This window comes from Phocoena phocoena, chromosome 17 (assembly GCF_963924675.1).
Source record: "Phocoena phocoena chromosome 17, mPhoPho1.1, whole genome shotgun sequence".
Taxonomy (NCBI): Eukaryota; Metazoa; Chordata; class Mammalia; order Artiodactyla; family Phocoenidae; genus Phocoena; species Phocoena phocoena.
Window position 1 is genome coordinate 71,956,360 of NC_089235.1, and position 24,179 is coordinate 71,980,538.

Sequence of the window (24,179 nt, forward strand, 5' to 3'; positions counted from 1 at the left end):
GTAGCTCACTTGTATTACTACTTTTTTCTGGGTCCAAAATGCAAAGCATCCGACAAACATGTTTTGCAATAAAGGCAGACATCCTCCTCCCGCTGGGTAAACAGTGTCACGAATGCTTTCCACACAACAGAGTACAGGCACCTCGGTCCTGCTGTGTAAACTGCAGAGTGGCGTGGCAGGAGGGACCAGGGCCTGGAGTGAGTCAGCTGACCGGGCTTTGAGTCTCAGGTCTCCGGGGAACACTGGAGTGGCCCTGGACCTATGTCTTTACCCGGGCCTAAGCTTTCTCATTTTTACAAGGAAGGATGTGGACTGGATAATTCTGTGCGCCCTCTTGACTCTAGTTCCTATGTGAGGTGGACATTTTATACAGTATCTCGGGGAAGAATGTGAATTGGAACCTCATTTTGAAGGCACTGAGCTCCTGCCCCGAGGGGCACCCCGCTGCTGATAAAGTCTGTTATCTTTGGCTACGTAATTTGGGAACTATCTTAACGTGCGTGTGTGTGTGTGTGTGTGTGTGTGTTTTCTCCCTGCCTAGTCACAACTCATCCGACACGTTCCACCCGCCACCACCCTTCATAGATGAGGAAACCGGGGCGTGATGGTTGACGATGACAGACTTAGTGAGGTCCCTTTGAGAGCTTCTGGAAGGTTTTCCCAGGCTTTCCTTAGTAAAATAATGTTTTAAATTCTTGGTTTTGAAGATGTGATGACTATCTCGTTCCTGCCCTCACGTTTTTAGCTCAGGAGGCAACGTCACTGGTACGCAATGTATTTTTGTTGAGAGAATTATTTGCTTGCTTTAGAAAACGGTTAATTGTTGGGACTGTTTTACACAAAGGGGCAGTGACGCTAGAAACAACGTAAACGACTTTCTCTGCTCACCCAACCAAAACCCAAACCAGACGACCACACAGACACATAGCACGGCTCCTCAGTCATTTCTCCCTGTACTGGTCCAGTCATGATTCAAAGTAAGAAGAGCGGATAAATGTGTATCCTAAAGAGGTTAGCGGTACCATTTATATAGTGTAAAGTCATGCAAACCATGCTTGAAAGGAAGCGGCTTCACTGTGGTCACCTGGAGAAGAAAAAGGCCACGAGAAGCCCCAGCCCAGGTGGGGCTACCACGCACATGCAGGCGTTTGATGCAGCCACTGGGGATCTCACAGGTACATGGCGGGTGTGAGAGCAAGTGAGCTATACAAAGTCTGTCTACATTACAAGGAGGAGCCAGCCCACAACCCCTTTTAAGTGGGCTTGTTGGAAGGGGTCCATATCGAATCAGAAATACCATCCCCCGTGGATGACAAAGGCATGGAGCCACTGGGCGTGAAGGGGTCTGTGTCCGTGTCTGTCTCACCCTCGGCGAGGTACCGTTTCTCCCTCATCCAGCTTGACCCCCCGCTCGGGCCAAACACAAAATCGTCTCTGTCTTGGGAGATGCTGAAGCCACTTGGAGAGCGTTCCAGCTCCTCGTGGTTGATGGACATCAGGGACAGGGGTGTGTCACTGTCCCGGGTGATGCTGCGTCTCTGCTGGGGGGAGACCCGGTCCGAGCAGGGACTGGGCAGTTCAGCCTGGGAGTGGTAGCTCCCTCGGGAGTCGAGAAGCGTCAAGATAGGCAGGACGGTGGGCCGTTCCGCATAGGTGGTCGCCGAGGAGGAAAGGGTGGCGTGAACCTTTCCAGAACTGGGTGCCCCTCGGGACAGGTTCACGGGGTCGTGGGCAAAAACCCCGTAGGGGCCGGCCTTGTCAATGGGCACCTGGCGGACGCTGTAGGGAGCGCTGGGGGCGCCGGTCTCAGAGTCCTTACACATGATGGTTTTCAAATGCGCTTCCCTGCGGTCCTCTCTCTTCTCCACCTCAGCTGGCGAAGAGGTCCCCTGGGTCGGGCGGAAGTCGGTGACGTGCACCTGCAGCCGCTCCAGGTGCTGCATATGCATATCCACCAGGAAGTCCAGTTTCTTCCCCATGTCGCGAACCTGGAAAATACAAGGAACCGTGAATCGCTGCTTTTTCCGGACCTGCGGGTAGTTTTACTGGTCGGGAGGAAAAACTATAGCGTTTACTTTTCAGAAAGGAAGAGGGTTCTTGCAAGTCGTAATCATCATAACAGCTAATTATTTTGTGCCTCTTAATTTTGAGCCTTGCGCATGGATTAGTGCTAATCTAAAAAAAAAAAAAAAAAAACACAGGGCAAGGACTTTCCAGAAAGCCGGAAGCAGAGAGATGGGTGGAGGACAAGTTTTACCCGAGGAGGAGGTGGCCTTGCTGCTGCGTTTGGGTCTAGGAGCGGGAGATCTTGATTTGCAAACATCCCCTTACAGAAGCATCTAGACTGTTTGTGTACATTTCCCCTACCTGGTGATGTAAGCCCCAAAGATACAAGGGCAGTGGTTAGCAAGAATTGAGCTTCTCAGAACTGGAGACCCTGCCTAGGGGTCTTGGAGGCCAGGGGAAGATACACTGAGATAAGCTGCATCTATCTGTTCCTACCCACACAATTGAGAACGTATCAAAATCTTTGAGTGCACAGACACAAGTGTGCATTCATGTGTGCATGGCATGTTCTTTCCCTGACAGTTCATAACTCACCAGGAAGCACTGCAGGCAGGTCTACCATCCTCTCTTACAGATGAAGACACACAGCGTAGAACTAGGTCATGGCTGAGTTGGTACCCAAGCCTTAACAATAACTAATACTTCTCTAGCAGTTAGTATGCACTTTAAAGATATTAACTTATTTAATTTTCGTAACAGCCCTATGAGGTGGATACTATTATTCTCTCTATTTTCCAGGTGAGGAAATAGAGGCACAGAGGGATGAAGTAACTCATCAAACATCACAGAGCAGGTAAGTGGAAGAGCTGAGATGAGAAATTAAAAATTTAAAATGGAAAAAGGATATTCCTGATATCCCAAAAAAGAATAATCATTCGAATTCTCTCTTGCTTCTTCTGCACAGATCCAATTTGAGGTTCTGAATAAAATAAAAGGGTTAATAGGAATCCTAAGGGAAACTGACAGTGCTATTTATCTAGTGTAAAGCTGGGCAAACGATCCTGAAATACAAGCTGCTTTACTGCAGAGAGGAGAGGTGGGCTACCTAGGGTGCTGTCACTGAATAGGTTTCTTTCTGCCCTGAATGAACCCCACCCACAGCCTGCCCTCCTCCAGGCCCCTTCACACCGGCCACACAATGACCCAAACTTTCAGGGAAGGAGGAGAATTACGAATAAACGTGGAGAAGGTCACCAACATTCCTTCAACACCATGAAGTTCATGGTAACAGGAGCCGCCATTTGTTGAGTGTTTACTGTGTGCCAGCTACTACTGTAGATAATTTACAGGTATCAGTTGATTTAGTCCTCATGGCAACCTTATGAGGTATTAAAATCCCTGTTCTACATACGAGGAAACTAAGACTCAGAACAGTTCATTCACTTGCATGTGACCACCCAACCAGTAAAGTGCTGAATCGGCGATTTCATTTCCAGATCCTTTTATGAATGGTAGATTCTCAAGTATGTCATCTCCCTATGAAAAAAATGACATTTGAAAGTAAATTTCACATACTTGTTTTTTGGTGAGAGAAAGGAAGGACCTACCTGCCTTTCGACTTTCACAAACTTCCCCATCATGCTCTGGTCTTCAGTTTCGGATGTGGATGGTCTGGCCACATACGGTTCATTCCTAGGAAAGAGCCCATATTGCTGTAAGATCGTGATAGCTACTTTGGCCTTGCAAGGTCACTTCAGCTAGGTGGGCTGTGGCCCCTGGAACTATCCTTCTCGTGTTCAGGCTGACGTGGTCTGGAAGAGGCCACGCAACTCTGGAGGCAGATGGGCATCAGGAAAGGCCAGCATTTTCCTGTCTTCAACAGGGACATCTCATGCTTACCGTGTTTACTGCAGGGAAGTGTGAAGTGTAACCAGTGGACCGCCAGGGAAGTCCTGAAGCTGAATATTAAGCTGCTCTTAGGAAGCTTTGTGTCAAGGTTAGTAACTGTGCCCAGAGTGTTTGATTCCTTTAAATTATGTTCCTTGGCCTTTCCGTCTCACGACTGGTTGAGGATGGAGTGGGGGAGGGGTTGTCTCATCTCTGAAATTCTACACAGTGGGGACCAATATTCCAATATTTCATCTGTTTCATTTAGTTAAGACTGGGAAACAGATGTGAAATCTGGAAAATGATGCAAAAGATGCTGTTCGTAGGTAACAGGATGGAGACGTGTGCTGCATTTGCTCCTTGGCCAGGCACAGTTCACATCTGCCTAAATTCCAGTTAGTTTCAGTATTGCTCTATGTAGAAGAGACCTTTCAGGGCACCTAGCTATTGCTTGAAACCACTCATGTCTGGCACTTTCTAGGCAGTTGGTTTTTCTCTCTAGGCTACTGACTCCTGCTAAGACCCTGGCCTGTCTTGGGCTGAGCAATCTTGAATTAAAGCAGATGTCAAACACTGGTGGCCTGTGTGCTGAATCCAAGCCCACCAGTGTTCTCCTCGGCTTGCACAGGGTTCTAAACATTTAAGCCGTCTCAGAGATGGGGAATTGTACATCACATCTGGATATGCAGCTTTTCTTGAGAAATCAGACTCTCTGGAAACAGAGGATCTTCACTGGTATAATTAGCAACAGCAGAACAAAGTAACAGTTACCTCCTCGGGATGGGGCACGTTCACCCCTTGCTGTTCTATCCCCAGGATTGAGCCCAAAGATTAGATGCTGTATATTATCCTCCTTATGTTCTCCCTTCTTTAATAATAAGGAGCCTTATTATGATAAGGTGCATAACATTTCTTATGCCTACCTCCCTTCACTCATGTTACCTGCCTTGAAGACATTCGGGAATAAAGAAGTGTACACTTCTTTTACAGTGGACTTTCTAAAGCAGGCATCCCCAGCGCCCGGGCCACGGACCGCTACTGTTAGGAACCGGGCCGCACAGCAGGAGGTGAGCGGTGGGCAAGCAAGCGAAGCTTCACCTGTATTTACAGCCGCTCCCCGTCGCTGGCATTACCGCGTGAGCTCCGTCTCCTGTCAGTCTCACAGTGAGCTGTATAATTACTTCATTATATATTACAATGTAATAATAGAAATAAAGTGCACAGTAAAGGTAACGTGTTTGAATCGTCCCGAAAGCATCCCCCCCCTCAACCCCCAGTCCGTGGAAAAGTTGTCTTCCATGAATCCGGTCCCTGGTGCCAAAAAGGTTGGGGACCGCTGTTCTAAAGGACGGCTCCTTGTTCATGAGGACCTAACAAAGGACAATTCTCAAACATTTTTTGAGGGACAGCGGAGCTGCTCTGTTGAAGGACACAGCTCTACCTGTTACAGTGTTGTCAGGGACCTGACATCTGATGTCCTTCTTGGGCTCTGTGGGTGATGATGCAGGAAAAGCCAAGATAGCTGACCAGGAGTGCCTTGGGCTCTGCCAACATGACATATTCTTTCGGTTCCAATAAAGCTCATAAGTCTCCTCTTATTTTATAACTAGGAACCCATTAGTTTCATTTTCAATAGCCATAAAAAGCAGTGTCACCTACAGGGTCTGGGTGGAGGGGCTGCAAGTCTTTTGTACAGAAACCTCTCAAATGGCCACAGGCCGGAATAGGCTTCAAACTCTTTCTCTTCATCTGGTTTAGGGGAATGGCAACCTCACCCCACCGTGAAGGAACCCAGCTGAGATTTGGGGAATGCTCTGTGGGCTTTGGCACCACACAGCCTGTCGGCCCATGACCACAGGCCCCACCTGGGAGATTGCTGGGATGGGTAGGTGAATGCTTTCTGAGACTTCTTATGTTTTGGAGTAGACGGAGGTCCAGGGGTGAAAATCATATCTATTCTGAAAGAGAGCACACAAAGAGAGGGGATTAAATTTAAAACAGCTTTACATGAAAAGAGAAGAAAGCAATTCATTCTCTTCCTTCTGTAGTCAGCTGTGGGTTTGGAATATAAAGGAGAAGAGAGAGGAAGGGGGAAAGGGAAAGGAAGAGGTGACGAGAGAGAGAGAGAGAGAGAGAGAGAGACAGAGACAGAGACAGAGGGACAGAAAGAGAGTAAGAATTTATAATCTCAAAGTATCATTATCTTTTTTCGGTCCAGGGGTACCGGGAGCATCTCTCTATCCCAGGGGAGAGAGGCAGCCAAACCACTGAGGCAGGGTGACAGTTGTGTCTTGTTATTTCTTACAGGAAATGTCATGTGTGCTACAGCCTACGTGGTCTTCCGGCTCATTTATTCCACCCAAAGCATCTGGTTAGGGAGTGTTTCTTCCTAAACCCTAGCCTCTGTTTTCAGCTGTGCTCTCTTCTCTGCTGCTCTGCAGGCCTCTCCGACCATTAGAGGGATGATCCAGCACTGGCTCCCACGCCTTGCTTCCATTTCTGCTCAAGCCACTAGCTCCCTATCTGCGCCACCCTGAGCACAACAGGAGACAAACGCCCCCGCCCACCCCCTCCCCTCATCAAGTTGCAGGGCTAGGGCAGGGGCAGGGTGTGGGAGCAGCCTTGAAGGCTTATCACAGGCCTAGGACCGCTAAGACCATGCACCCAGAAGAAGCCATGCCTTACTCTCTCTGCAAACCCAACCGCTCCTCCAGTGACCCCACCACGTACTAAATCACCCTTCCTTTCTCTCTGGCCTCCTGCAGTATCAGCATGGCTGGGGGTATGTGATTAGCCCACTTCGGCAGTCAACCTCCCGCTAAGACTCAGAAATTCATGTGCCTGCTAAATACCAAACACGATGACTGTGCAAAGGTCCACTCGGCGCACATTACGATGGGCTGATATTTCTGGAGGCCGGTATGTCCTAGACATCGTGTTCCCTCCTTCCAGCTCTCAGAGAGACATACTGCATAAATAACAGCATGTTAGGCTCAGAACTTGTTCACGCATCCTTTTGCTCGGCAGGTATTGAGCGCCGATCGTGTGCCCGCCACTGTGCTGGGCCGTCACAGTTGGTATTCCATTTATGGATAAAGGCAGGTCACAAATAAGCATTCTTCCAACCCAGCAGCATCATTAATGGTCAGCTCATTCAACATGATGGTCCTATGAACTCTGCAGGACAACCCAATGGTGAAATATTTCAGATGAGAAAACTGAGGTCCAGAGAGGACCTGACTCATGTCAATTTGAAATCTCACACAGGTCTGAGAATGAGCCTCAGGGCTTTGGCTTCCTGATGTCAGTTCTATGACTTGACATCAAAGTGTCCTTTAGTTGTTTTAAATGATTTTCTTTTTAAAAGGATATTTTTACAATTCATTGAAGATTTGATACATTTAAAAAGTAGAAAAAAAATCACACATGGACTCATCACATCAGTAGAGCTATGGTAACCCCTTGGGGGAAGTCTTATTTCTTTTCTTTTGGCTCCTGTAAGGGAGAGTGTGTATGTGTTGTGTATATTTCTGAATAAACGTTACGTGTGTACACTTTTGTAATCATAGTATATAAATAACATAGTTAATATCATCACAAGATCTAGGTAGACTATATATAAATATAATCATATGTATGTCCATATAAGTATCTAAGTGTACTATAAGTAATCATATTATGTATATACATATATTCACTAATCACATAAATTTTTATGTCACTATATACATTTTTAACATGTCATTTGATGGCTGCATAACTTTTTAGTGAGAGCAGGTACCATTATTTTCTTAATCACTATTTATAGAATTGAGGCAGTGTGGTATGTTACAGGGAATGGGAGTTTTGTAACCAGTTGGCTCTGGTTTGACTTCCAGCTCTGCCACCTACTAGCTGGGTAGTTTTGGGCAAATCCATTGTCCTATGAGCTTCAGTCTCATCACTGGTAAAATGACAGCTATAATGCAATAATTAGGGGGTTATAAGGGATTGGAGACATAAATGTAGAGCACCAGGTGCTTAAGAAAAATGGAGGCAATTACTGGGAATTGGGAATCAATGCTGTTTCCATATTTTCACTAGTATAAATAACACTTGATGAACTTTTAATTGGGTGAAAATTTATATTCAGAATTAGTCAACTGGACTCATTTTAGGTAATCCCAATTTTGTTGGCAAAATCCAAAGCAGCACAGTCAGGGGCCAGTAGCACAGATGCCTTTTTTCTCCCTGAGGCTTAATCAGGGTGTTGATCTTGGCCGTGTCAATGTCATAGAAATTCTTCCCAGCCTGTCTGATCTGGTGTTGGTTGGCTTTGACATCCATGTTTGATGAATATGTTTGTTCTTAAAACTTCTCCCCTGCACTGTGGATTACTGAATGCCTTTCACCCTCAGCGCTAAGGTCTACCTGGCTCTAATTCCTTAGCAGTCAGGAGAGCACCATCCTTCCAGGTGTGCTGTCTTACCTCGTCTGAAGGTACTTTATCCTGGAAAGCATGTCAAGATGTCCGGCGGAATACTGCTCAATCACATCCTTCACGTCATAAGGCCTCAAAGTCTCCTTGAATTTTTTTTTATAGAGACGGAATTGTAGAATTCTGCAAGGCAAAGTAGAGACATCTGTACATCAAGAGTGGAGAGTAAAGGAAATTATGATACAAGATGAGCAAACTCTGGGGCGGGGGAGGATAAAAGATCCAAAGAGAAACAACTTGATGAGAAGTTTCAACTCTTGGTCCTGGTTCTACCTCTTGGAAACACGCTGAATGAGGCCAGCTAGCGTCTCTCCTTCATGACTACCTCCTCTTACTCATTTGAATAATAAATTCATAGTAACAATAAGAGCTAACATTTATTTCACATTCATTACATGCCAGACACTGAGCTAAGCGCATTTTTAACAATTTGCTAATAGATCAATTCACAGATGATGCAACTGTGGCCGAGAGAGCTTCAGCATCTTCCCAGGGCCATCTAGCTCATAACGTCAGAGTTTCCTTCAAACCCAGGTTTGTACGCGGACAAGGCTCGCGGTCCTAATCCTGTGTCACACTGCTTTCTATTTGAGGACAGCTGACGTATCTCTTCCTCAATAGCCTCCTTAGTCTTTTGGCTTATGAGCTCCTGGAAGAGAAAAAAGCTAGCTTCTGTTCCCCGAGTTTTCTCAGGTTCTCAATTAAGTGGGGCACCCAGAACTTGGAGATGCTGAACCCTCACCTCCATCTTCCTGGGAACCAATAAAGTCATCCTAGGTGATTAATGCTCCTTGAAATTCCCATCACGAGGTCAACTCTTGCTGAACATAGTGTCAATTAAAACCTTTAATCATAGGCCAGGTAGGAAACACAGCTTCCCGGGTCCTCCCATCTCATTCTTGTACAGGTCTTTTATTTTTTGGCTGCCTCGGGTCTTAGTTGTGGCACGCAGGATCTTTGTTGAGGCATGAGGGATCTTTCGTTGCGGCAACAGGTTTCTCTCTAGTTGTGGCGTTCGGGTTTTCTCTTCTCTTCTAGTTGTGGCGTTCGGGTTTTCTCTTCTCTTCTAGTTGTGGCATTCGGGTTTCTCTCTAGTTGTGGTGTTCGGGTTTTCTCTTTCTTTTCTCGCTCGAGCTCAGTAGCACGTGGGATCTTAGTTCCCTGACCAGGGATCGAACCTGAGTCCCCTGCACTGTAAGGAGGATTCTTTACCACTGGACCACCAGGGAAGTCCCATGTACAGGTCTTTTTTATGGTGCATTCAAGGCTCATTTTGTTCGTCATAGCCCATGGCGTCAGCCCCTAAACACTATTTTTGCCTATTGACTGTATATCCAACTCGCCATCCTTTCCAATTTTACGTCATTTTCTAAGCCTGCCCTTTACATAGCTTCATCTAAGGTAGGTATCAGGAACTATGGCTTGCAGGCCAAATCTGGCCCACTGCCTGTTTCTGAAAGTAAAGTTATGTTGGAACACAGTCCCAGTCATCCATTTATAGACTGTTTACAGTTGCTTTTGCACTACAAAATCAAAGTTGAATACAGCGGAGACCTATGGATCATAAATCCTGACATATTTACTACCTGGCTCTTTACAGAAAAAGTTTGCCAACCCCTGAACTAAGGCATCAATGACAATGCTAAAAAGGATGGAGCAGAAGCCAGACCGTGAAGCATCCCGGCAGAGACCTCCCTCGAGCTTGACACAGATTCATTCATTGGTTTTCTTTGAATAAGACCATTCAACCAGTTATGAATCCAGGCCGTTGTGTTTTTATCCAGCCTCATTTCTGGGACATTGTACAGGATGGGATCACGAGGAACCAGGCTTTGCTGAGGGTCACATATTATAAACTATTGTGCTCCCTGATCTACTGGACTGGGAATCTTCTGAAAATATCACGACTGGTTCTCAGAGACTCTGACTTAGTTTCTAGAATTCACTGCCACTATGGAGGAGTGCTTATAAGCCCATATCCTGGTCAAAGTTCCCTTGAAGTAGTAGCATATTTTTATTTTCTTGTGGAACTCAAAACAAAACAGAAATAGCCGGAGTGAATTACAGTCTTGTCTGAAGCAGACAAAAAAATCCTATCCGTGATTATCTTGTTGAAAATGCTAATTAAAAAAGAACTAGATGGATGAAGACAGACGGAAGAAAAGCTATTTTGAGGAAGAAGCCTATAAAATAAAACTCCATGTCAATACACCCCTGCCTCCCCAACATCCTTTAAAATAAATGGTGGCCGAAGCCAGACAAGAGGGTGACAGTCGGCAACACTGTCAGGGGCCTGTGGAAGCATGTTTATAAAACGGAGAGCAAGGGTCTCCCAGGATGACCTGCTAATGTAGCCGCTCCCTTAGAATTGACATAGTCTCTGGACTTGACTCAGGGGTTACTTGAGGGATCTTCTGCCCACCTTCCCAAAGCCCAAGAGCACTTTACAAAACCGCATCCTGTGGGAGCTGAGCTGGGGCCTCGGGAGGCCCACAGGTAGGGAGGAGGGGGCGTTACCTGACGGCTCGGATGGCGGCCTTCAGGGTGGGGATCATGTCTTCGATGAGGAAGTCATTCCCGTAGCCCCTGTCCTCCGCTATGGGGTCGGCCGTCCCGGCATCTGGGAGGGAAGGAGACACATATCAATGGCAGGCCACAGTACTTGGAAAGGCTCGGGGACCTGGTTCGGTCAGAGCTATCCAAACTCAACCTCCTGAATCTCCGTTCCCATTTCAGAAACCCCGATGCGTTCTCCAGCTGTGACATCATTCCGTCATTCAGACCCTCTCCTCATCTCCCTTCCGTTATCCAGGTGTCTGAGTCAGAGGTGCCTGTAGGTCAGGACTGTTGCTGGGGGAGAAGGCTAGGATGGAGGTGATGTGAATCCCAGGGTTCCGGAGTGGCCCTTTGGAGGCAGCAAAGGGACACACGTGGGTGTCTATCAGACAGACCCGGGTTTGGATTCTTGCTCTGTCAGTCATTATCCTTGTGACCTTGACTTGGGGGGTGGTCACTTTCTGAGCCCTACTCATCCGCCCTTTTCGTAAGTGAAAGAGGCACACAGATGTATTGCTCCTACGGCCCCCATGGGGCACTTCTCCAACACCTCTTCCCACCCCTGGGGGTGCTGAGTTCCCCAGGTGCCCGGATCACTCTGCACCTGGCCCCTCTCCATCCTTCAAGGTGACCTCCATGGCAATGCACTCATCAGGGCCACCCTTAGGATCCATGGCGGTATGTCCCAAGGCTCCCTGGAGGGGATGTGCAGACACATGTGGTGACCCTGGCCCAGGAGAACAGCTAACGTGGGCCCTCTGCTCTTGGAGTGAGTGCAGGGACCTATCACAGCCCAGGGGCTGAGGATAAGACAAGTGAGACGCTAATGCAGGGCAGTAGGAAAGGGCTACTTTGTAGACTGCAGGGTTCTTCCACAGGGAGGGGAGGGAGGGAGGGAGGGAGGGAGGGAGGCGAGGAAGAGGGTGGGAGGAGGTGACAGGGAGGAGACAGGGTGAGGAAGAGGAAGGGCGTTACCTTCAGAGCTCTGCCAGAAAGCGTACGCTTTCATGCGGAAGGCGGTGCGGAAACGCTCTTTATTGTTTGAGCCAACAGGCTTTGGTTCTTTAGAAGGACTTTCTTCTATGGCATCTACATTCAGAGGGGTAAATAGCTTTCCTTTAGTATTGCTACCACGAGGATTAGAAAGGCGAACCCGATCCAAGAGACCCAGCTTTTGGCTACAAAATAAGCAAAAGTGAACAATTTTCCTCCTTGAGTGCAGGCTTTCGTAACTTCCCGTCCCTCTCCATAAAGACGCACACATCCTCTTCCACGCGGGAGTGGGACTCGCGCCTCCAGTGCTCAATCTGATTGAGCGGCTTGGAATGGGACAGGGCTTGGTTCAGAGCCTAGCTCGGCAACCGACTAGCTATTACACCTCAGGCGCGTTTCTCTGTTTCAGTTTCTTCGTATGCTTAAACGAGATCCAGGATATAAAATGCCAGCCTATAGCCGCAGGCAGCAAAGCTTCATTCCTCCTCCGCTCCCGTCTCCTCTGCATCAATAACTTCCCTTGTACTGCTTCGTGGTGCCCAGACAGTGACTCACAGAGGCAAAGAGTTATCAAGTGTTCCTTGAACAGAACTGAATGACATAAAGCAAGTACCCTAACCTGGTGTCCACAGACACCCCGCCATGGACAGAACTGTGGGGGAGGTCCATGAGCTTGAATGGGAAAAACACTGCATTTTAAATTTACTAATTAGATTTCAATTCACTAATCTCAAACTGAAAATTAGCATGTCTTTCAATTATGAATGTGTGAATAAACCCCAGTAATATCCTCAATGCCCCAGCCATGTCCTGTGACTTTCCACAACAGAAATCACAGGTCATTTTATATCCTGTTATCTCCAGGTATTGCCATGCTCGTCACTGCTTTGAAATTATGGTAGTATTCAACCTGCCACTACATCATGCCATTAGATTCAACACAAAGAAGCACGTATACGACTGCATCTCAAAAGTTTAAATATTTTGGTAATTACATTTCAACATTATCAGTTTCTTTTGTAACTGTCTGCCTTTTATTTATGGATTCCAAGTTGTTATTCTGAGAAAGGGTCCCTGGACTTCATTGTACTGCCAAAAGTCTTCTTGGCACAAAAAACAGTTAATGAGTCCAACAGAAAGTTGCCCTGGTGCAGACCCCATCTAGGTGTCCTCGGGCAAACCTGTGACCTTAACCAGACTCAGTTACCTCATCTTTAAAATAGGGATCAGCACATCCCACTTCACTTGGTTGCAGTGGGATCATGCCTGTCAAGGATTTGGCATGGAGCCTGGGATACAGTAGGTGCTCTGTAAATAGTAATTTCTCCCTCTGTTTCTTAGCCTCTGCCCCTCACCTGAGTGGGCACAGGAGGGAAGTCCTTTTGTGTGGTACAGACCAGAGAGACCCATAGTGCTTGTTTCACACATCAGTACACTCAGCTCAGCTGCGTTCTCTCCATCACCCACACGGGGCTTGGTACCCAGCAGGTGTGCATGTACTTGTGGGACAAATGAGTGAACAAATGAATATGACTATGGGTGGTCAAGTCAGCTTTGCGGCAGCCTGAGATAACCGAGCACTTCTAGAGTCTGCGTCTGGTGCTTCGCGCCAGAAGCCGCTGCCATCTCTGTGGCCTGGGGTGGTGAGGAGGTCCTGGCGTTGGAGCTGCAGAGGTGGGAGCACCTCGTGCCGAGCAGGTGCCTTACGCTCTCTGAGCACCGGGTCCTCATCGGTTAGGTGGGCCTAACGACACTTTGCTAAGGAGAGACTTGGGGAGCATTACATATGATAATGTCTGTAATGCTTCTTGTCTTCAGCCTGGCATAGAGAAGCCACTAAGAAGTATTTGATTAATGAATGAACGAACAGGTGGATGAGTAATTGTGACACCTGACTCCTTCTGGACTGTTCTCTCTCGCCCGGCATTGTTACATGAATACATGTACATGCCCAGAGTAGATTCAGAGAAATGCCAGTACTCAGATGACTCCAACTTTCCTGAGCTGGTCAAAGTTTTCAGAGTGGTTTCCTGACCAGTACTAGGTAAATGACTAATGAGAATAAATCAGGGTCCAGGGGCTAAAAATACTAAACAAGGCAGGATGTCCACTGAACACACAGAGAAGGCTTTCCTAGCCATGAGCTAAGGGAAAAGGGGACTTTAGGTCAGTCACTTCTCAGGCCCTCTGCTTCCTGGCCCCTGCCTACCTGTCTTGCTATACCGCCAAGCAGATCCATCATCCCATCAGTACCAAGCCCCTTGCCCATCCCCAAGTCCCCTCCTGCATGCCTTGGTGCACTCAGCCATGCCCTTCCTTGCCTTCTCAGTTGACCTCATTCCCATCTGCCCTTTAAAACTGCCCAAGGGTCCCCTCTTGGAAACTAAGTTCTCCCCATCTGTTCCAAAGACAGGCTGTGTTTTTCTCCGTCTCTGTGTTTGGTACACAGGGTAAAGGCTGTACATTCCCACCCCCGCCCGTCCCACTCGACTGTGTAGTCCTGGCAAAGAAAGGACTCTGCCTGGTTATCTCTGAACCCACCCCACAGCCTTGCTCAGCACAGCCTGATGGTCAGGACTTCGGGGCAAAACTGGCCTGAGGGGAAACGTCCTAAAAAACATGTAACCTAGGACACAGAACTCATGCCATCTGGTCCTCAGCCCCTTCACGGGCACAATGATGAGGGCCAACCCATGTGACATGTGGCTGTGGAAGGGTTAAGTGAGGGAACACGTGCAAGTGCTTAGCTGACTGTCTGGGATGCGGATGTGAGAAGCTTTCAATAAATGCTGGCTGTCACCATTATCTCGGTAAATAATCCTCTTCCTACAGAGGCAGTAGAAAGCTAACGACATGTGTGAAAAGGATGGATAACATTTCCTGAGCCACAAAAAAGTGTTTTTTTTTTTTTTTTTTTAATGAACTGAGATGAGTTCTCAGGATTTATGTATTATTTTACTGTACTTCTTCTCAACGCTAGTCTCAAACACTCACCACTGTCACAGAACTTGACCTGGGCAGGAGACAAGTGTATGAGAAGCTTAATTTTAAACTAAGCAAGACAAAAGTAAAAAAAGTAATGGCAGCCACTCTGTCCTGATTTGAAATCTCAGGATAACTGCTGACTATCAGATAATGAAAGAACTCTCTTGGTTCTATCTCTGTTGGGATTTAGGATTCGCTTGTTTGGCATTTAAATGTTTCACTGCAACTTCTAACAGTCTGAATTGCTTTGGCTATGTTCACTTAATACCCCACTGGTCACAGAGACCGTTTTATGAGAGATGGATTCTGACAGCATTAGGAATCCAGATGTGTCGGGCACACGTCAGGAATCTCGGCTCTGAATTATGGCCATTGAGCCTAAGAGGCTTAACGGAATTCTTTCTCCAGCAAAGTGGGTGATCAGCTTACTTCTTAATCGTGTCGCCTGAAATCCAAGACCCCAGAGGATAATCAAACGCAAGGCAAAGTTCATCCTTGAAACTCAAAACCCATCTCTGCCCTTCTCCGTATGGATTTCTAGTGCATGACTCAGGCCGTGTGTTTGGAGGCTATGCCGGGTCTCGCAAGAAAAGCTCTCCTTGAAGCTGACATCAGTTTCCCTTGGAAAGCCGGGGTCCCTGATTTGTTAAGTGCAGACAAATGATTTCCAAACACGAACTGGGAAAACTGGAAATAGAGACTAAGGATGGCAAAAGTAAAGTCCAGGCTGTTCTTTCCTGGCAGAGTTGTTCAGCCCCTGCCCTGGGCTCCTGCCCCAGGGAACTCTAAGTTGTGTTAAGCTCCACGCAGTTCCCCGATTTCACACTTCCCAGCCGTGGCACAAGTGGTGACCTGTATCTAGGAAAACCTTCATCCCTTCTTTTATCCAAAAGACCGACTTTTTGTCTGAAACTTCGTCCAAATATCAGTCCCGAGGCACACTTCCACTCTTGGTCCAGTCAGATATCCATTCACTGTGCTTTCTTAGAGACTTTTCTCAACCATGGCGCTTGGCCACCATAATGAAATCTCTGACTTCCGAGGGACTCTCTCTCTCTCTCATTTTGCCCCCAATGGCACGTCTGGAATCGCACTTGATTGACGTCACTTGGAGAGCGCTACTGGCTTCCAGTGGGTCAAGGCCAGGGATGCTGCTGAACCTCCTACAGTGCACTCAGGGTGGCCCCACAGCAAAAACTTATCCCACCCAAAAAGTCAACGGAGCTGAGCATAAGAAACCAAAAGCGTAAGCTATTTGTTCAGAAACTGTACTTCGTCTAATGATCCAGCATCTAACACAGTGCCTGACACATTGTAGGCACTGAAAACACTGTTATGATGTTGGGTGAAAGAAGGAAGAAAGAATAATATTTGACCTTCTGATTAAGAAAACGAACCCAACTTCAGCTGAGGGAGGACGTGCTGTAGAGTGGAAAGAGTGTTGCCTTTGGGAGAAGAGAACTGGGTTCAAATCACTGCCCTGCAGGTAATATTTTTTAACTTGGGTAAGGCGTTAACTCTTTCTGATTCCATTTTTTTTTCACCTGTAAAATAGAGCTAATGTTATGTATTTATTCCACAAAAGTGTGTTCTACATCTTGAAAATGCTAGGCTCTTAGTAACTTGCTAAGGTAATAGTTGTGACTAAAACAGACGTGGTTTACAGCCTCCAGTGAGCTTACAATAAGGTCAAGAAATCACACAATAGGCAAACAGATATATGTATCGTTGGAAATCTGACCAGTGTCAATGAAGAAAATGTTGCCTGTCAAATCAGTAAACAAAGGATGTTGCAGCCATCAAGCCATCACATTACAGCTGCCCCAAAGGTGAACACTGAGGGAACTCAGGATAGAAACACGATGCCCCCCAGGGTGCACTCTGAGGGGATTCAGGATGAGAAAGTACCAGATGCTGGCCCTAGAGAGCTGAGGTGCCTATCAGTGGAATGATTTCAATGAGCCCAGACTTTTGCATCTTCCCATACATAGAAAAGCACGAAATTCCTTAACCTGAGATGCCAGGTTTTCTTTAATGAACAGTAAACTTTCGATGTTCTGACCACCCGGTCTTTGTGGCAGAAACTCCTATATATCCTGGATGCTCTTTGGAACGGTCCCTCAGAGCGATCTGAGAGGCTGCACCCAGGGCTTAAGTCCTCAGAAAGTCTGCCGAATAAAAAGTAATTCTCAACCTCTAGGCTGTGCATATTTTTTCAGTCAACACCAGGAAACAAAGAGAGCGCAGTAACAGAGAATATCATACGGTCACCTGAGGCAGGGTGGTCAGGGGAGGCCTCGGGTGGATGGGAAGAACAATTAGAGAACCAGGTTCAGTGGTTCAGGTTCAAGATAACGGTGGCTCCAGACATGGAAGCTGAGACTGGAAGAGCAAGAAGAAGCAAGATTTCAAAGAAAAGGAGTGAGAGCTCTCCAGGCAGAAGACTCGCACGTGGGTGCAAAGGGTGTGAGGGCTGGTTTGTGCCACTGAAGGGAGCGCACGTGACCAAAAATACGTGAATGGGGGACAAAGGGCAAGACGGGATCAGAGGCCAGGTCGGTGAGGGATTTTTAGAAATAGAATTCGAAAATAGGAAGAGGAACATAGGAATTTCTATTTTATTCTAGGTCTACCTGGAGACACCCAAAGAGTTCTAAGAAGGGAAGAGGATATCAACTTTGCTTTTAAAAAGAATTCACATGTTCATAGCAGCACTGTTCACAGTAGCCAAAAGGCGGAAACCACCCAAATGTCCGCGGATGGAAGAATGAATGAACAAACAAAACGCAGTATAAACATACGACGGAGCCTTAAAAGGGAAGGAAATTCTGACACGTGCTACAACATGGATGAACCCGGAGGATATCATGCTCAGTGAAATAAGCCAGTCGCAAAAAGACAAATGCTGTATGATTCCACTCCTAAAGTAGTCAAACCTGCAGAAACAGGAAGTTGAATGGTGGTTTGCAGGGGCTGGAGGGAGGAGGAAACGGGGAGCTGGTGTGTAATGGGTGCAGACTTTCAGTTTTATAAGACAAAGAAGTTCAGGAGATTGGTTGCACGACAATATGAGTATATCTAACGGCACAGAAATGTACATTTAAGAAGTATGTTACCACGGTAAAAACAGGAACACCGGGCTTCCCTGGTGGCGCAGTGGGTGGGAGTCCGCCTGCCGATGCAGGGGACACGGGTTCGTGCCCCGGCCTGGGAAGATCCCACATGCTGCGGAGCGGCTGGGCCCGTGAGCCATGGCCGCTGAGCCTGCGTGTCCGGAGCCTGTGCTCCGCAACGGGAGAGGCCACAACAGTGAGAGGCCCGCGTACCGCAAAAAAAAACCAAAAAAGCAACAAAAAAGGGAACACCGTGGCTGCTCCATGGAGAATGGATTGGAGGAAAGCAAGGAAAAAATGAAAGACCAAAGAAGATGCCACTGAAGTTTCCTAAGCTGGTGGCTTGGACTTGGGTGACTGCAGTGGGAAGGAGGAGACCAGCACTTGGACATTTATTCTGGAGAAGAACCACAACAGTCTTCCTGGATGGGTTCTGGGTGGCCATGAGGGCAAGAGGCAGGTAAGGCACCACTCCCGGGTTTCTGGCTACACAAGTGGGTGGGTGGGGACACGATTTTTTCCTTACAGTGATGCCATTTTTTTTTCAGTTGAGCAAAAGGAGCAAAACAGGTTTGGAGAAGAAACCAGAAGTTGAGTTTGGCAGTCCCTTGTCTTCACACACACACACACACACTTGATACAAGACTGTGGTGTGAAGCGGATTTTAGTAAATGGCGAGGATTGCCTCACAACTCAAACAACTTAAGTTGAATATTAGACGCCACTCTTAAAATACTTTTGGAATTTGGAATATAAAAATATAAATAAATTTTGGTTTGTATGTGCTAAAGAAACACTGGAAAGATACCTAAAAACTGAAAAAGATTATTTATGGGGGGTAGGAGGGTGGAATGGGGTAGACAGGGATGGAAGTTGTACTAAGATGTTTTACTGTTTGCCTCTATATTATTTTGACTAATGAACCATGTAAATTTGTTTTAAGAAACTTAAAATTAAAAAAATTAAAATTAAAAAATCATTTAGACTCTCTCCATTGGGAAAACTTCTCAGTGGTTATACCTTCCTGCGTTATATCCTCCTCTCCCTTCCCATTTCTCCTCCTTATATACTCCCTCCAGGGTTGAGTCCTCCTCTGTTCCAATCTAGATTCTTCTCACTTCCAATTCAAGTAAACTCTCTTTTGTCTCTACTCTCACACTCAGCTCTTGGGCCCACTTTTGCACATTAAAAACTCATAGAAGTGTTCATATGAACAAAATACAAAGAGAACCTTAGGAGTGGTACTTTTAAATACAATTCTTGCCCTTCCCATCCAGGATACAGAATAAGATGAGATCGTGGGGAGGAGGTGTCAGTGAAGCTGTGATATCAGAGAGAAGTTGGAAGGGAGACAACCCAATAGGTAAGGTTAAAAAATATCAGAGGCAAACAGTGCTTAGTAAACAACTTTGCTTGGGACCAACCTGACTATATTCTCTGCCTCCTTATGCCATCTTTGTTGGACATGTGTGTCCTGGATAAGCTATAAATATGTTTTTTTAAAAAAACAAAAAAACAAAATTTGAGCTTGGGACAAGTTACTTTTAGGAAGACTGAGAGGCATCCTGTCAAATAAATCGTTGGGGACCTTATCTTTCTTATTCATAGCTATATTCCCTAAAAGGGCTTCTGGTACACAGGAGGGTCTTAATAAATATTCATTGAATAGGTGGATGGATGGATGAACAGATGGATGATGATGGATGGATGATGGATGGGTGGATGGACAGATGGACGGATGATGGATGGATGATGGATGAAGGATGGGTGGATGGACAGATGGACGGATGATGGATGGATGATGGATGGGTGGGTGGACAGATGGACGGATGATGGATGGATGATGGATGATGGATGGGTGGATGGACAGATGGACGGATGATGGATGGATGATGGATGGGTGGATGGATGGTTGATGGATGATAGATGATGGATGGATGGATGATGGATGATGTATTATGAATGATGGATGGGTGGATGGACAGATGGATGGATGATGGATGGGTGGATGGACAGATGGACGGATGATGGATGGATGATGGATGATGGATGGGTGGATGGACAGATGGACGAATGATGGATGATGGATGGGTGGATGGACAGATGGACGGATGATGGATGGATGATGGATGGGTGGATGGACAGATGGACGGATGACGGATGGATGATGGATGGGTGGATGGACAGATGGACGGATGACGGATGGATGATGGATGGGTGGATGGACAGATGAACGGATGATGGATGGATGATGGATGATGGATGGGTGGATGGACAGATGGACGGATGATGGATAAACCAAGAGAACAGTGTCACTGCAGCCAACAGAAGAGTCTTTTGAAGAAATGGTCAATCTGTCTTGTTCTGTTTGTTCAGCTCAATGAGCACAAACTGGGTAACCGGCACAGAGCAGCCAATCCCACCTACAGGAGTTAAAGCCCTGATTTTGTCCCTTCTCTTTTTCATTCTTTCTTCCTTCCCTCTTTACACATGGGAAAGGTAGAGCCTACACAAGACCAGCAGTCCCCTTTTAGAGGCTCCTTCAGCACCATGGTCTACCCTGAAAAAGGCAGAGAAAGCACAGAGAGAATAAAAATCTGTCACCATCCACGTGCCAAACCTTTGAGGCTTTGGTGCCCTGCTTTTCTCTCTGAGAAAAAACTATGAATGAAAGTCACTATCTCGCCTATGTTTGTTTTTCATTAAAACGAGAGATCTTAATTGGGAATTAGATGACAATGAAAATGGAGTGGTCGTCAACATCCTGGTACTTCACGGTAGAGCTAGGAGAACTCACATCCTTTGTTTCTAGCTACGATATAAATTCCTCTATAGAGAAATGAAGACTCATTTATTTAGGCATTTTGCACATTTTTCTCTGCATGCTCTTCTTTACTGACCTTTAATGAGTTGGCGTTTCTAGGGATTTCTCATACAGAAATAGACGGCCCATGGAAAGATTACAGGCCTAGGGACTCAATGCTTATTAGTTTGAACGATGAAAGAACGAAGGAGGGAAAGAACAAAATTAGAGCCCTAATCCCTCCCTCAGCCCCGTGTAAAGCCACTCAGCCCTTAACAGTCAAGTCAAAGGAAAGCACCTCAGGGATCCTCTCCTGATGTGTTGTTCCAGGTAGAACTTAGATTTCCCTTCCTCTGCTCACCTTCTCTGTACTCCTGTGTCTATAATATCCCCATACCAGCACCCTCCACACTACATTGTTCTTTTTTGGTTGACATATCCACCTCTCCCATCAGACTGTGAGTCCCAATTCCCTGGGAATCTCTAGGGCCTGAGGAAAAGCAGGGCTCTTAATGTTTGCGTGGAAGGAAGGAAGGGAGGGAGGGAGGGAGGGAGGGAGGGAGGAAGGGAGGAAGGGAGGAAGGGAGGAAGGAAGGAAGGAAGGAAGGAAGGAAGGAAGGAAGGAAGGAAGGAAGGAAGGAAGGAAGGAAGGAAGGGAGGGAGGGGAAAACCATTGCCAAGCTAAGATTCAAACCTATGCTGATCTGGCTCCTAAGCTGGCCTTACAGCATGTGGAAAAGATCCTCGGCACAGAAAACCCAGAAATGTGGGTGTCAATCAGGATAACGGCAGTAATAATAATAAAAGCAAACCTTATGTAATATTTGCCAGGTTAAGGCTCTATTCACACCTAATCCTTACAATAGCCCTAAGAGGTAAGTATTCTTAATATAACCATTATATAGATGAGAAAACGGAGGCACAAAGGTTTGGCAATGTGCCCAAATCATACTGTCAAAAAATCTTCCAAGAGGCTTCCCTGGTGGCGCAGTGGTTGAGGGTCCGCCTGCCGATGCAGGGGACATGGGTTCGTGCCCCGGTCCGGGAAGATCCCACATGCCGCGGAGTGGCTGGGCCCGTGAGCCATGGCCGCTGAGCCTGCGCGTCCGGAGCCTGTGCTCCGCAACGGGAGAGGCCACAACAGTGAGAGGCCCGCGTACCGCAAAAAAAAAAAAAAAAAAAAAATCTTCCAAGTGGCCTGTAACTCACATTATCTAATGTGGCAAAACAATGAGGGACCAATTCTGCTACTGTGGCCACAAGCTCACAACACACAGGAAGTGGCTGAGGAATCCCTTGGTCCGACGTCTGTGACGAGGCAGCCGAGGGCCAGGGGGCTGGTGGTTCCTAACGGACTGTCTGGACTGAGGAAGGAAAACGGTGGATAAAGCAGGGACCAGGAGGTAGGGTCATGATCGGACTGACTCCTGGGCTGTAGGAAGAACATCGTGATTTTAAAATAACCCTGATATATTGATCTGGTTCACTCTCATCTGGACAGGTTTGCAAAGTTAGCTCTGCTGAGCTCAAGGATCTGTTTCCTCTGATCCAGTATGTCTGGAGATCTATGAGCACAATTCCAGAACACTTGCAGCTGGTGCTCCGAGGACACGCAGACTCACACACTGATGGAAGAGTGAGAAACTACATATTTTTCTGTGTTGGTTTCCTAAAAGGATTACTTTTCCCATGTTTCCAAATCTCGTGGATGAATAACACACCAAATGAGCAGAACTAATCTCTAGTGAGCATTTATTTCTGCCGGATCACAGGCGTCATTCCAAGCAGCCTATGAGGTTGGGGCTATTATTATCCCCTTCCACGTATGAGGACATGAGGACACAGAGAGGTTGCAGAAGTTGCTCAAGATCACACAGCTAATAAGCAGAGCAGCCAGGTTTTGAAGTCTGACAGTCTGACTCTGGAGTCTGTCTCAGCCGGAGAGGCAAGGAGGGTGTATTACAGGAGGTGACATTTGGCAGAGTCTCAGATGAAGTGAAGGAGCAAGTGCAACAAAGAGATAAGAGTTCGTGGCCGAGAGAGAACAAGTGCCAGGATCAAGAGTCTGCGAGATTAACTGACCTCACTCTTTTCTCCTGGAGGACAAGGACGGCATGACGACCACCTGTGCTGTGCTGGGACTCAGCCTGTATGGTCTGATACAGTCAGACCTATATCTGAAATCCTCATCTTGGCTATTTCTGTCCTTGGCTTAGGTGTAAGTTACAAAAACGCTTGAGTTCAATTTCCTCCTAAGGAATATGATTGTACAATATCTCTCGTTAAATCATTTATTTAGACATTCACCAAATTTACGGAGCACATCCAACACTTCAGGCCCAGTGTTAGCCCTATCAAACTCGTAGAGAGGAAGAGGGAATTTTAAAAGTTTTGACTGTATATGAAGTAAATGCGGGACGTCCCTGGTGGTGCAGTGGTTAAGAGCCCACCCGCCAACGCAGGGGACACGGGTTCAAGCCCTGGTCAGGGAAGATCCCGCATGCCATGGAGCAACTAAGCCCATGCGCCACAAGTACTGAGCCTGCGCTCTAGAGCCCGCGAGCCACAACTACTGAAGTCCACGTGCTCTAGGGCCCGTGCTCCACAACAAGAGAAGCCACCGCAATGAGAAGCCCGCGCACCGCAACTTAGAGTAGCCCCCGCGTGCCACAACTAGAGAAAAGCCTGCACGTAGCAACGAAAACCCAACGCAGCCAAAAATAAATGAATAAATAACTTTATAAAAAAAATAAAGTAAACGCTTCCTTAGGGGAAGTGCTGAGTCCTACTTAAGGGCACCATGAGTGGGGCATCTCAACTAGGTGAGAAGGGGTGAGGCGGTGGGTTGTCAACTGTCTCCATCTTTACAAGAATTAGTTAAGACGATCTATGGAAACTGCTCAGCCCCTACCAAGCCCACAACGGAAGTTGGCTCTCTTCCTTCTCAGAGTTATAGATCCCGAGAAGGAAGCACACAGTGATCAAAGCCAACCTCCCAGCCATTGTAGGAAGTCAGGGGGCTTCTGTTCCTCAAGCAAGCCTGCATAAAATCAAATCAGCCAAGACAGTCCCATCCTTGGGACCAACGCAGCTCAGCTCTCTTGACCCTTTGCGGGGGGTGGTGGGAACATGCACTAGCTTTATAAGAAACTACAAGTATGAGCTCTTTCCAACAAGCTAAAATGTTCCTTTAATTTTTTTTTTTTTTTGCGGTACGTGGGCCTCTCACTGCTGTGGCCTCTCCTGTTGCGGAGCACAGGCTCTGGACGTGCAGGCTCAGTGGCCATGGCTCACGGGCCCAGCTGCTCTGCGGCATGTGGGATCTTCCCGGACTGGGACACGAACCCGTGTCCCCTGC

At 47.0% G+C, this 24,179-nt stretch overlaps 1 protein-coding gene across 1 annotated transcript in view; it reads right to left on the bottom strand.

Moving 5' to 3' along the window:
• Nucleotides 1-1,210: 1,210 nt before the first annotated feature.
• KCNQ3 (potassium voltage-gated channel subfamily Q member 3) overlaps nt 1,211-24,179 on the bottom strand; it is a 290,140-nt gene continuing 267,171 nt past the window's right edge. The window contains exons 10-15 of the mRNA XM_065895651.1: nt 11,903-12,105; nt 10,889-10,991; nt 8,363-8,494; nt 5,760-5,852; nt 3,615-3,699; nt 1,211-1,988 (exon numbers count right to left, since the gene is read on the bottom strand). Coding sequence (XP_065751723.1) covers nt 1,254-1,988; nt 3,615-3,699; nt 5,760-5,852; nt 8,363-8,494; nt 10,889-10,991; nt 11,903-12,105 — 1,351 coding nt within the window. The 3' untranslated portion in view covers nt 1,211-1,253. The remainder of the gene's footprint in view (nt 1,989-3,614; nt 3,700-5,759; nt 5,853-8,362; nt 8,495-10,888; nt 10,992-11,902; nt 12,106-24,179) is intronic.